The following is a 13,154-nucleotide window of genomic DNA, read 5'->3' on the forward strand; positions in this document are numbered from 1 at the left end:
TAATGTTTCACCATTAAGCATCTCTTTAAGAGATGGGGGGAAGACAAAATGTGCTCTGTAGACTGGTCTGCTCTTGTTATAGTGATACTGATTTGTGTGATAAGTGACTATTTAATTTAAAAGTATGACTCTTTCAACTCCTTTCTCACCCTTCCACCTTCCACCCAATTCATGGTTAGGTACCTCTTTATAATATAGAGATACTATGCCTGTGTGTTTTATGCCAGTGACGAAATATCAGTGCCACTAGGGATGCTACTACTAAGCAGTTATTTGGTGCCGGGTTTTAAGTACATGTATCATCTCTTGTAAGTTTTTTGAGGTAGGTGCTATTATTTTTTGCATTTTAGAGGTGGTGAGACAGGAGCAAATGTAGTTTAAATATACACCCAAGTATCATATTTGCAGTATGATTCCAGTATATCTAAAAAAAAAAAATTCTTAACTCTCCTAGCATACTGCCTATGTGTCCGAATGAAATTCCATATCACAAGGAGTATATAAACCGGAAAGTATATGCCCAGATTCGTTAACCAGGCTAGAATTCCTGATGTATCTAACTCCCATCTTGAGTTCAACTTTTTCTCCAATGTCCGGGCTGGTTTTTCAATTTTCAGGCACCACATGGGTAAACGTAGATGATTCCTTTCTTTCTTAATAGTTTGTTAAAAGGTAGAACTGATATATTATTTTATAATTTAAAAGCCTAAGGAAGAAAAGTTTTATACAATTAAATAATAAAAATTCTATGTTTTTTTGTGTGTCAGGAAATATGTTTTTTGTGCAAGTTATTATATAACTTTAGTTATTTAGTTAACTAGTTATTATATAACTAGTTATTATATAATATAGTTCATATTATATTTTTATAAAATCTTTATAGCTGGGAATGTCTATCTTCTCTTCCTGCCACCTCATTCACATACAATTTTGAAAGTAGGGTCCAAAAAGTATCTATTTTGGTACTTAAAATGTTAACCTGCCTTTTAAAATTTGAGTCATTTAATGGACAAATCACATTTAGAATTTTGACACACTTTATTACTTTTTACTTTATTAGTGCTTTATATTTAAAATCAATTTCTGAGGGTTTTTTTGGGGGGGACAAAGATTTTGAAGGTTGAACTGAACAGATCTTTTAAATTAGTTCTTGATAATGAAACTATTGAATCATTATTGATCTACTGAGCTATAGTATCTATTTATTTCACTTTATGTGGCTTTGCTTTAAAAGAAAGCCCATTACAAATAAACTGTTGATTCTGGACCTTTTCTTCTATCATTTCATTTCTATTTGCTATTTTGATTTTCTTTAGGTCTGGAAAACTGCATAGTGAATATGTGCTTTTTAAATAACTGCTTTTTTTTTTTTTTTTGGCCTTTTGTCTTGAACTCAGTTTCATACTGTCAGGTTTGTCTGAGTCAGGTTTCTGTAGTTTGAAATCTGGATTGTTCAAATTTTCAGTCAAGTCATATATTTCCTTTGTTGTTTGTTCATTCATTGTCATTGATTGGTTTGTTCATCCAGCAGACTTTTTTAAAACATCTGTTATGTGCCAAGCATTATGGTAGGTACTTGTAATTAATATTCAGTTGTCTTCATTCTCATTCCTATTCTAGGAATTCAGAATATATTCAAAAATATTGAGTAGTCACCATGTGTGAGCAATGCGTGAGACTCATTTCCTAAATATTAGAAGGTTGCCTAGATGCACTTTAATATCTGCTTGTTAACAAGAATTGTCCTGAATTATTTTTTAGGCTTTACTTGTTTTAGACATTGACTTTATTTCCTTAGACAGTTTTTTATTCAATAGTTTACTTTTTGAAAGTGTTAACAGTATAAGGAAAGAAGTTTGAATGACTCTTGAAGTTGTTAAATGAAAAAAAATCAAAAGAATGATCTTCACATTTCAATAATGAATGAGCTGCCTTATTAGATCACTATTTGGAAAATAAAATTAGAAAATCACTGTTTGGAAAGTAGAATTAGATTTTTTTTTCTTGGTAAAGCCATGTATGAACTGCTTTTTGTCACGTTGCTAGGGTAAGGAGGAAAGAAAGCTTTCTGGGGGTTCCTGTGGTGACAGAAGTGACAAAGTAGTGGCTGCCAGCAACACCTCTAGTTGAGTGCAAGTCAGTAGAACTTTTGCTCCCATCATTGGAAATGAGTTTATCTGTTTGGTGGCGAACCTTGTGGCTCTTAACTTGGAAGGATGATATCCTTTCATCTTTTTTTTTCTTATATCTGTATATTAATTATTAGGATAGGAGTAGGTCAAATACACAGCATTAATTTTTTTTTAACCTGAGATTTTTGGGTTTGTTTGTTTTTTAATCGATAAAAGTCTTTAAGGAAGTACTTAAATTTCTTGAAATTCTATGAAAGATTTTTACAAATGTCTGTTTACTCCTCTCTCACCGTCATTCAGAGAGGTTCAAGAACTCAGAAAAGTTGATGGTCTTCGCTTTTATTATAACATATTCAGGATTCATAGTATACTTTGTACCTTAAAAGAAGAATGATTTGATATTTCAATAACAGTTTCCTCTTATTTGTGTGTAGAGGTTGTTGAAAGATGAAATAACTGCTCTCACACATAAGTACCCATTCTTATCCTCACAGAATCCCTACAAGATAGTCATACACATTTTTATGATGAAGAAACAGAATCAAAAGATAAGTAATTTGTCCAAGGTCCTCTGGCTGATGACTATAGTATAATTTAGCTTCCAAATTCTTGCTTTGACTCCTAAAGCTCATGTTCCCTACAGTTTCCTCCCAGCCTTTTTTTCCCCCTAGTGAATTCTATTCCATATTTATTGCCTAGTGTCAATGTAAAGTTATAATTAATCATTTGCATGTTTCAGAATAAGATAGATTCCCCACCCCCCATGCTACTTTTTTAAAAAAGAGAGATTACTTACAATTAATGGTTTATATTGATATGTCAAGGAATTTCTAAACTAGCCCAAGTGTTACCATTTAATGTTAGAGTTATTCTTAATTTCCTATGATCTGTCCCAAAATACATAAATAGAGAAAATTGAAGACGTAATCTCTTAATAGGTTACTAGACTGAGATAAAGACTTGTTTGAACAAATAATATTACCATTAAGGAAGGAAATCTGTAAATTCCTATGAGCAGCAGAAATCTTAATCAAACTTTAGAACATTCTTATGAATCATATTTTGTTAAATTAGTCATAAAATTTAGCCCTTGATGTGGCATCTTTAAGGCTCATCATTTGCCTGTTTAGTCTCCCACGGTCATGGTCTACAGTATTATGTGTACATTTTAATCTGTTTGGCTATTTGCTATATACTTTTAGGACCAACCAACCTTTCCTATCTTAAGTAAAAGCTAACATGAATATCAAGGTATGCTAATTCCAAAACTATTTTCTTCTTAAGCTTGTGGTAGTAATAGTATATATTCATCAGCATAGTTCTTGACTATGTACTGTTGGTTCAGTGTTTTTGTACTCACTGAGTTTTTATTCATACAGAATCTAACACGTAAACCATTATTCCCTTAAATTTTTGAAGCCAATTGAACAGTTGTATTTAGCAATAGGTACCTTTTAGCACTCCACTCCTAAAATTACTTAACTTTGTAGAAGATCTAGTCTTTTACAGAGATGAAGATGAGAATTTTACCATGTACGAGGTGGTAAAGAGTTTAATTTTTTTTTCCTTAACTAGATATGTGAAAGCTGTAGTCGATTACCCTTTAGGTATATCTGGAAGATTTTTGTTTTATAATGAACTTGGTGGGTTTATTCAGTAGACACACATGTCCATCCTCTTGTTATAGTTATTTTATCGGTATCCAGAAAAGGAAATTATTCCCTAATTTTCCTATATATGCTATATTTTTCCCTTCTAGGAATAGTAGTTATTGCCAATACAGGCTTCAAAAAAGTAATAATCATTGACAAAATGGTTAGTTGTTGGTTATTGGGGGGAATTTGTTTTCTGGGCTTTCTTGGACTTTAACTCCTGCTATGCCTGCTTCTACATTGTTGACTCCCTTTGAGGCCCTTGGTTCTTCGGTCAACTTGTCAGTTCTTTGAGGACATAGAAGCAGTAACTTAGGAGTAGGGCAGCTTCCTGATTCTTCTTCCTTGAACCAAAAAGATTCAAAAAAACCCTTTAACTCAGTGCAGTGTTTTCTACATTAACTCATCTTCCTCACTCTAGAGCATACATTGTTTAGGAAGCCCTTTTCTGAATTAATTAGAACTCGGTGTTAAAGGAAGCCAAGGAGAGAAATTCACTCATTTTACTGGATGTTTAATGTTGCCTGGAGGAGGACAAACAAACAAACAAACTTGACCTTTGGCCAAATATTCTTACCTGAAACTGGCATATCAATTTCTGGGTTGATCATACATTTTATAGATTGCTCAGCATAATATAATACCACCTGAAAAAACAAAATGCTTATCTATTCAAGTCATTTCCTTTTACAAAATCCAACTTTATATAAATAGTGGGACTGTAATTTTATTCTATTCATTTGGACTAGCTTGAGAAAACGATTAGTGAAGTGTTCTCTTAGACATTATACTCAGTGCAAACTATTCCCAAAAGATTTCATTTCCATTGGGTTCCAAATGAAGAGAAATTGTTTTATAAATGTGAATATAAAACTTACAAATTAGCTAAGTGGTAATTCACTGGATTTTACTATAATTCAGTCTTTAAAACTATGGTTGCTTAATAAACATAGATTTTTGTACAGAAAAGTTAACGTATTTCCAGTTTTCGCCTCCAGTAAGAAAGGGCTTATTTAGGGAAATATCTTTAGGATAGAATGTTTCCGGGCAATGGTCTTCAGTAACTGCCAAGGCAAAGGAAATAAATGAGCTATTGATCATGTGATGGTCTCTTATAATGACTATTTCTGTGAAGCTTGTTGATGCCAGTTTTACCTGAGAGGTGTAAGTGAAGCAGCTTGACTAGCTGTAATAGTACTGGCTCATTTACAGGGGTTTTGGTTGAGATTGACTTGCAGGACTCTGGTGAGTTGAAACTAAAGGGGAAAAAGTGATTTGAACTCTGAATGTCACTTAAATGTATTTTTTCTATGTTTTTATAGGGGTTTTTTTGAAAAGCCTTTTAAAGTAGTTTTTTCGTTGATTCATGTTTGAATCACATCATGGAATAAATTAGATTCTTCTAGTTAAAATACTTTTTATTTTCTCTTAAGAAAATCAATATAAAATCAGATAAGGCTGGCACAATTTTAATAATGTTATAAAGAAATTTTGCTTTCATTTTTAGTAATAGTATTGGTTATATTTGGTTAAACTGCATTAGTCACAGCAGTATAACGAATTAATTTAAATGAAATTAATGAATAGTATCAAATTTCAGTAGATTAAATCTGATGTGCTAAGCTTTTTCTAATGTTAGGACCATTACATTTTCTCTTCTAAAGTAAAGCACTAAAGTTTAACTTCCAAAATAACCTGCAATTTTAGTTGGAGATTATATTCATGCATTGAGTTAATTGATTTCATATTACTATTTAGAACCAGTCATTCACCCATTGATAAGAAAACTATTTCTTTAAAAAGTAAATTCCTCCAGAACCAGGTGATACTGAGTCTTCCTTTAGACAAAGGATCTTTATTGTAGTACATGTTAAACTGGCTTCCAGTGAATTTTTTTAAAGGTACAGTATTGTTTTCAGAGATAATAATTCTCAGACTACGTTTCCTCTAAAGAAGTAGTGTTAAAGGAAAAAAACAAAATATTCACTGCAATAAACGGAAAACAAAAAAGGCAATTATTAACATTTAGGTATTGAAATAAGATCCATTTGGCTTATCAATGTAGTTGGAATTGTAGCCCTTGTATTGGCTTAATGCTAATTCCTATGTGATGCATATTTCTCTCCATCAAATTCAGTGTTCTGAAACCCGAGTAACCTTTTAAAGGCAAAAAAAAAAATTTAGCGGCCCTCCAGAGTTCATTTATAATATATATATTTGAATCACCATGTTTTTGAAAAATGTTTGTCTATATAGACTTTTTGTTTATTCATTCAGAATGTCTAAGGAGATAGATCTGGAAAATACAAACCCACATTAACTGAAAGACAATGTCCTATTACTTAATTGCTCCCAGCGTGCCTTTTACTGAGGACTACATCACTGGTTCTTTTCGACTCACTTTCACCACCCAGCTGCCCAGTGCCTTATGTTGATTCAGGTCTCCCATCCCTTTTTTCTGTTCAGAAGAATACAATGCTTAACTGTGAGTCGTCAGCTTTACATAGATGCGTATTAAATCTGTCTCAACAATAAATAGTATCCCCTGCTGCTAAATCAATCATAAATAAAAATGCAAACCAGATACTGGACTTGTGTAGCTGTTCTTGGCTGTAGTTGAGTGAGCATTCAGGCTCGGGAACCAGATTGCCACAGTTTGAATCATGATTCTACCACTTCCTACATGTGTCACTTTGGGCAAGCCTACCTTAACTCTCTGTTTCTGTGTATTTCTGCTACCACCTTATAGGGTTATTATGTGAAAATGAAATGAGGTGATGCATATGAAACACTTAGAAATGAGCCTGGCACATAGTTAATACTCAAGTGTTGGAAGCCTTATGTGTGTTTCGTATTGTAAGTGTTAAATCCAGTTGAATCACACGTGTGTTTGTTTTCAAGTTATCATTAAAATGAAAAGATCAAGTTGAAAGTCGTTAAAGGGAACTTGTGAACACCTGAAATTATAGACTATAAAGATTGTATGTAGACCAGGGTCAGCAAACTATGGCTGGCCATCACTTGATTTTGTAAATAAAATTTTATTAGAACATAACCATATCCATTCATTTCCGTATTTCTTATGATTATCTTGGCTTTACCATGAGAAAAGTTGAGTAGTTGTGACAGACACCTAATGGCCTGTGAAGCCTACAATATTTTCTACTTGGTCCTTTATAGAAAATTTGCCTACCCCTGCTATAGACTCTAGAAACTATACAGTCCTTTATAATCGAGAATATTTTGATCCTAGGTGCTTCTAGAACTCAGTTTAAGAAATGATTGTTCATGATCTTCATAAGAACGGTGCATATTTGAATTACCTGTAATGTTTAAAAAATAAAATCATGTGTCTGGGCCCTGTTGGGTTTGGAAAGGACCCATATAATTTACAAAGGTTCCCAAAGAACACTAATGTTTATCCCTGCTGACTAGTGGATGATTTTCTCACATAGTTCAGTTTTTTGTTTTTTGTTTTTGTAAGGCCTAAGAGACTGCTTCAGAGTAATGGTAAGAAAAATGATGGGCCATTTTAGATCAGTGGGGCTCCAGGTTGAATACGAACAGAGTTTCCGCTGCGCTCGGTTGCAAGATTAGTGTGGTCTCGATATATGCCTAGCGTTTGGTTAAATTTTCTTTTCACATATATTACAAACCTTGAACGTAGCTGCCTATCTTTCTGTCTGCCTCGCGTGTCATGGCAGTGACTGGGTAGAGCATGTGGTGAGAAAAAGTTTGTATGTTTCCTTGTTTCCTTAGAAATTAGTGTGTGTGTGTGTGTGTGTGTGTGTGTGTGTGTGTGTGTGTGTGGTGGAGGGGGACTGAGAAAGTTCTCTTTATTCTGTACACCTGCTCTGAAAACTGGCTTTAGGAAAAGGACAGGAGTAGACTAAGGTATGGTGATTTAAGCAGAAATAACTTTTCCATAATTAGACAGTAAAAATATAAAATCACTGGGCTCTTTCATTGCTGATATTATGCTTACTCTATCTTGAAGTAATTCCTGTGTTTAATAAAAGCACTTATACAAGAAAAAGCTGAGTCAGAATATTTGGAACTGTAATATATTAGATAGGAAAATTAAGCAGCTTTTACACAGTTCTTTATAATAACTATTCATTCTAGTCAGATTTAGAATGAATTGTCTGCTGCAATAAACCAGGTTAATACGGTTGACCCTGACTATTTAAATTTTTTTTTCTTTCTTTCAAAAAATGTAGGCATTTCAGTCGAACCATGGAAGAACTGGTTCATGATCTTGTCTCAGCCCTGGAGGAGAGCTCGGAGCAAGCTCGAGGTGGATTTGCCGAAACTGGAGACCATTCTCGAAGTATCTCTTGCCCTCTGAAACGCCAGGCCAGGAAACGGAGAGGGAGAAAACGGAGGTCGTATAATGTTCATCACCCGTGGGAGACCGGTCACTGCTTAAGTGAAGGCTCTGATTCTAGTTTAGAAGAACCAAGCAAGGACTATAGAGAGAATCACAATAATAATAAAAAAGATCACAGTGACTCTGACGACCAAATGTTAGTGGCAAAGCGCAGGCCATCGTCGAACTTAAATAATAACGTTCGAGGGAAAAGACCTCTCTGGCATGAGTCTGATTTTGCCGTGGACAGCCTTGGGAACAGAACTCTGCGCAGGAGGAGGAAGGTCAAGCGCATGGCAGTGGACCTCCCGCAGGACAGCGCTAACAAGCGGACGGTGACCCAGCCCCTCGAAGGCTGTAGAGATCAGGACATGGACCATGACAACAGAGCTTACCAATGTCACGAGTTTACCAAGAGCAAGGTCAAGAAGAGGAAATTGAAAATAGTTAGACAAGGACCCAAAATCCAAGACGAAGGAGTAGTCTTAGAAAGTGAGGAAACGAGCCAGACCAATAAGGACAAAATGGGATACGAAGAGCAAAAAGTCTCAGACGAACTCATGAGTGAAAGGTGACTTTCCTATTCTCTAAATATAAAAATATGTCTCCACTGTTTGCCGTTGAATGTGTTTCGGATTTTAATTCTATTTTAAAATAATCATAAGTTATAATAATGGTAGTGATATTACCATTTAACCGTGGTTATATTTACTTATAATTTATGATGTTTAGCACAAAGCAAAATTGCTTGTCTGATCTATGAACAGTCTTTTTGATTGTGTTATAATGACTTAATTTTCAGCTACAAAGAGAAAAGGAAATGGATTTTCAATGGGAAAGAATGCTTTTGAATAACAGCACATTTATAACTGTTAGAATTGCATTTATAATTATTTACTTGTTTAATTATAGAGCTCTAGCCGCCGGTGCTTTTTAGTGTCACGGTTCATCAGTTTATTCTGATTCCTGAGAATAAAAGTGGATACCACTTCACCGTGAGTGGCTAGATATTTTAAGAAGTCTGTAGATTGCTAGGAATTCTGATCACTTATGAATTGTAAAACCCAATTTATAGTCTAGAAGCTCCTGATCTTGTCATTAGACAAATGGGAGAAGCAGTAATCCTTTGGCAGTTAGTCTAATCTGTCCATTCTAGAAAAGAGGTATACCGCAATGATAGCTGTTAAGGACTGTTTTGACGCCTTCAAAAGGTAAGTGATCACTTTTCTTTTACACAGAACTAATGTTACCTGCAGGAATGAGAAAACGTTGACACTGTTCATCCTTTTAAGCATGTCGTTGAAATCAAATGCACAACTATGGTCAAGAAAAAAATATTCTTTAAAAATGGTCTGGGAAAGAGTATTTGATTTTTAATTGGTAAGATTGGCAACATTTTAATCATGTGGATTGTGAGCTATGGATCTCATAAGCGTATATATATATATATTTTTTTCTTTCCCCTTGTAAATGTGGTTACAGGTATGCGTAGGACCTGGTATAAGTTTATAGAATGGACCTTTTATTAGAGGTGGTTTGCTATTTATGTAATTTTCCTAAAGAACTAAAAATTACATAAATGTTTCAGGGAGGTTTTGAGAAGTTTATGGTACCTGCTTTTCTTCCAAGAAAGTTGTCATTTTTATACCGGAATGAGAATTATTTGTATGCAGGTATTGGGCCATTGTGACTGAGGACCATCCAGCTTGACTTGAAAGTAATTATCTTGCTTAGTTGCTGGGAGGGAGGGTGTGTGGCAGCTGAGATAGATCCTCAATTCTGTATTATTCACAGATTACCTGCTTTCTGGATTGATGGTGTAAGCCCCTTCTTTTATTGATGTCTTCCTTTTATTGACAGACTGGACTAGAAATGAGATAAAACTCTCTTCATTTCTATTCATTGTAAAAATATTTGAGTATTAGGTGCCATCAGGCTACCCAGCAGTCAACAGGCTAAGTACAAATTTTCAAAAAGGATGTTTTCACTCTTGAATAAATTAAATTTATTTCCTCATATTTTAAACTTAGCTATACAGCTATTCTTTGTGGTCACTTAAGAGTTAGGTGCATATTCCCTCTGTGGGAAGATTGCTAAATATTTAAAGTATCTTCCCAACAAGAATAAGCATTTTTTGAGACCACTTCCAAAGCTTTTCTACTATAAAAAGCTATATATTGCCTTGGAACTGATTTATAGATAAGAACGGAACTACTTCACTCTGTGTGTGTGATTTAACACACATCTGAATAACTGCTGTTTACTGTTCACCACTCATGGTCCCAAGACAAATAAGACAGCCCCGGTTCTCTTCAGCCTCATAACCTGGAATAGCCAAACAAGCAAATGATGAAAAAGAAATGTGCTGAGTGGAAGGTACTGGTGAGGGAAAACTTCCTAAAGAACTGTGACTGAAAGCCTTGTTCAGATATCGAGGATTAAGGCGGATCATCTCAGGTAGAGGGAATAAGTTATGCAGAGACATGGTTGTGAAGCGAGTGCTATGTATGTGGGAAAGTATAGGTAATGTAACTACATTACATAAAGTGGGAGCGGAGGCTACAGCAATAATTGTGTTTTGAAGGCCTGTGTGCAATGGTAGTTTGGATTTCATCATATAAGTAATGGGAAGTCAGTGAAGAATTTTTAGTCAATTAGATTTATATTTTATCAAGATACCTGACCTTGACAACAGTGGCTCGTCTAGTTTTGGCTGACCTCCAGTCCATCCTTAAGAGGGAGGTGAATTACGGCAGCAGTAGTAGAGGACAAAAAAATATATAGGAGCAGTTTTAAGAGTTGGAATAAGTGGAAGGTTGGCTGCCTATATTTTTGGGAGGATGAATGAGAAAGAGGAATCTCAGATGATGCACAGGTATCAAGAATAGGAAATGAACAGATTGGGGCAGGGGATTGGGATTGGTATCCATGCATTAATTCAGCAAGCATTCATGGAATATATTCTCCTCTAAATACTGTGCTATAAAAGTCATACTAAAAAACGGTGGGAAGAGGTGTCCTTGAAGATAAGCCATAATGACCCTCAGCTCCTGAAAATGGAAAGCCTTGCTTCTGTTTAAGTTCTTGTTCTGATTTATTGTACCCACTAACAACTACATGATATACTTGGAGCAACTAGCTAGATGTCAATTAGATGAAATGTAAATAAGGAAGCATGTTGTTTAAAACACGTGTAAAAACATCTCAAAGTAGGCCAAGGATCGTTAAGGGCTAAGAGCTGATCTTGGAGAGGGAATTCTGATTTTCTTGTATCTTTAAGAAGAACAGCAGAGGAGAGGAGATAGGGATACCTCTTGGAGAAAGGACATAAACAAAAGGACCGGAGATGGGGATGGGAAGAATTTAAGTGGGAGCCCATCCATGGAAAGCCTTGATGACTAAATTTAAGCCTATAAATCTGAGGAAGTAATTTAAGAATATTTTTTGAATTTAATTTTTTTATACAGCAGGTTCTTATTAGTTACCTATTTTATACATAAGAATTTTAATAGACTTTTTTTTTTTTTTACACACAGACATATATGCACCTGTGTGTTTTATAAACTTTCTTTTAGAATAGTTCTAGATTTACGGAAAGCTTGCAAAGATAGCACAGTTTCTGTATACCCTGTTCCCATACATCCTACACCCAGCTTCTCCTATTAGTAATATCATCCGTTTACTATGGTACATTTGTCAGAACTAATGGGCCAATGTTGACACATTAACGGAAGTCAATACTTTATTAGAATTTCTTTTGTTTTTATTTACTGTCCTTTTTGTGGTCCAGGATACCATAATATTTTTAGTCAACCAGTTATGTTTTGAAAAGATGAAGCTGGCTATGTGTAGAATAGATTAAAGGGGGTAAATCTGAACTCAGAGAGATTGGAAGACCATTGAAAAAAACAAATAAATAAAGGCACATAGATTCACAGCCCTTTATCTGCAAATCTGAATCCTGAAAGCTGTGAAAAACTAATTAATTTGTGGCCAGACCTAACTTGACCTGTATTTAACATGGATATTCCTTCATTTAATTGAAAAAATATATTAATATGTTTGATTATGAAGTGCTACCCCAGACTCCTGTTAGGCATTTTAGAATGTACCTTTCTAAAGTGTAAAAATGTATGAATTTTAAATAATTTTGCCTCGAGGGTTTCAGAAAAAGAATTTAACCCAATGTGTGTATGTTAAGGCCCTTTATTAGAGTTGTGTTGATGAGGGCGGACGAGAAAGCACTACTCAGTCACAGAGAAAAAAAAAATCCATAGTCGTTTGGTCAGCTAAATAGCAGAAAGTTTCTGAAATGTTTTTAATAGTCTAACACCACTATGTATAGAAGAGCATACCTGTTTGTAAATAAGAAAATATGTATTGATATGATGCTTTTAAAAACTATTGTTTTCTTTCCTTAACATATGTGCAGGATAGTTTCGTACATTCACTTAATTTGAAGAAAGTTAAAGAAAAAGGTACTAATTCAGTTTCTTGGGAGAATGTGCCACTTAAATTTTTATACTTTTTGTTTATATTTATTTTTAAAAAATCAAACAAAATCTGAAATGATATTTTGTATTCAGAAAAAGTATGTGGATTTAGAATTTCATCTAGAATTTTAATGCTGAACTCCCAATTGAAATATTTTAAAACAGATTAGGATGCTTTTTTTTTTTTTTTAAACTAAGATTACAGAATTCTCCCTGTTGATGGAAAAGTATTATAACTTAAAAATCACCTGGGGCGATTTCCTGATTGGTTAGAATTAAGAATTACAGTAAAAAGAAAGTATATGAGAATTTTTAAGAACATCACTCAATATTGTTTAAAAACTAAACCCCTTATTATCTGACCTTGTCCTTATGGTTTTTTTAACTAACTAGACTCTCATATAAGCATCGCTTCTGATAAAACTAAGTGACAGTTTAATTCATGTCAGTTGAATGTTTACTATTTATTTTCATTTATATGTTAAGTTTGACTCTGTATCATACTCTC

At 34.2% G+C, this 13,154-nt stretch overlaps 1 protein-coding gene across 2 annotated transcripts in view; it reads left to right on the plus strand.

Annotated features, from left to right (window-relative positions):
* GPATCH2 (G-patch domain containing 2) overlaps positions 1-13,154 on the plus strand; it is a 151,210-nt gene that overhangs the window by 1,692 nt on the left and 136,364 nt on the right. For both annotated transcript variants that reach the window (XM_065885129.1, XM_065885121.1), the window contains exon 2: positions 8,005-8,724. In XM_065885129.1, the coding sequence (XP_065741201.1) occupies positions 8,005-8,724 (720 nt within the window). The remainder of the gene's footprint in view (positions 1-8,004; positions 8,725-13,154) is intronic.

This window comes from Phocoena phocoena, chromosome 1 (genome assembly GCF_963924675.1).
Source record: "Phocoena phocoena chromosome 1, mPhoPho1.1, whole genome shotgun sequence".
Lineage (NCBI taxonomy): Eukaryota > Metazoa > Chordata > Mammalia > Artiodactyla > Phocoenidae > Phocoena > Phocoena phocoena.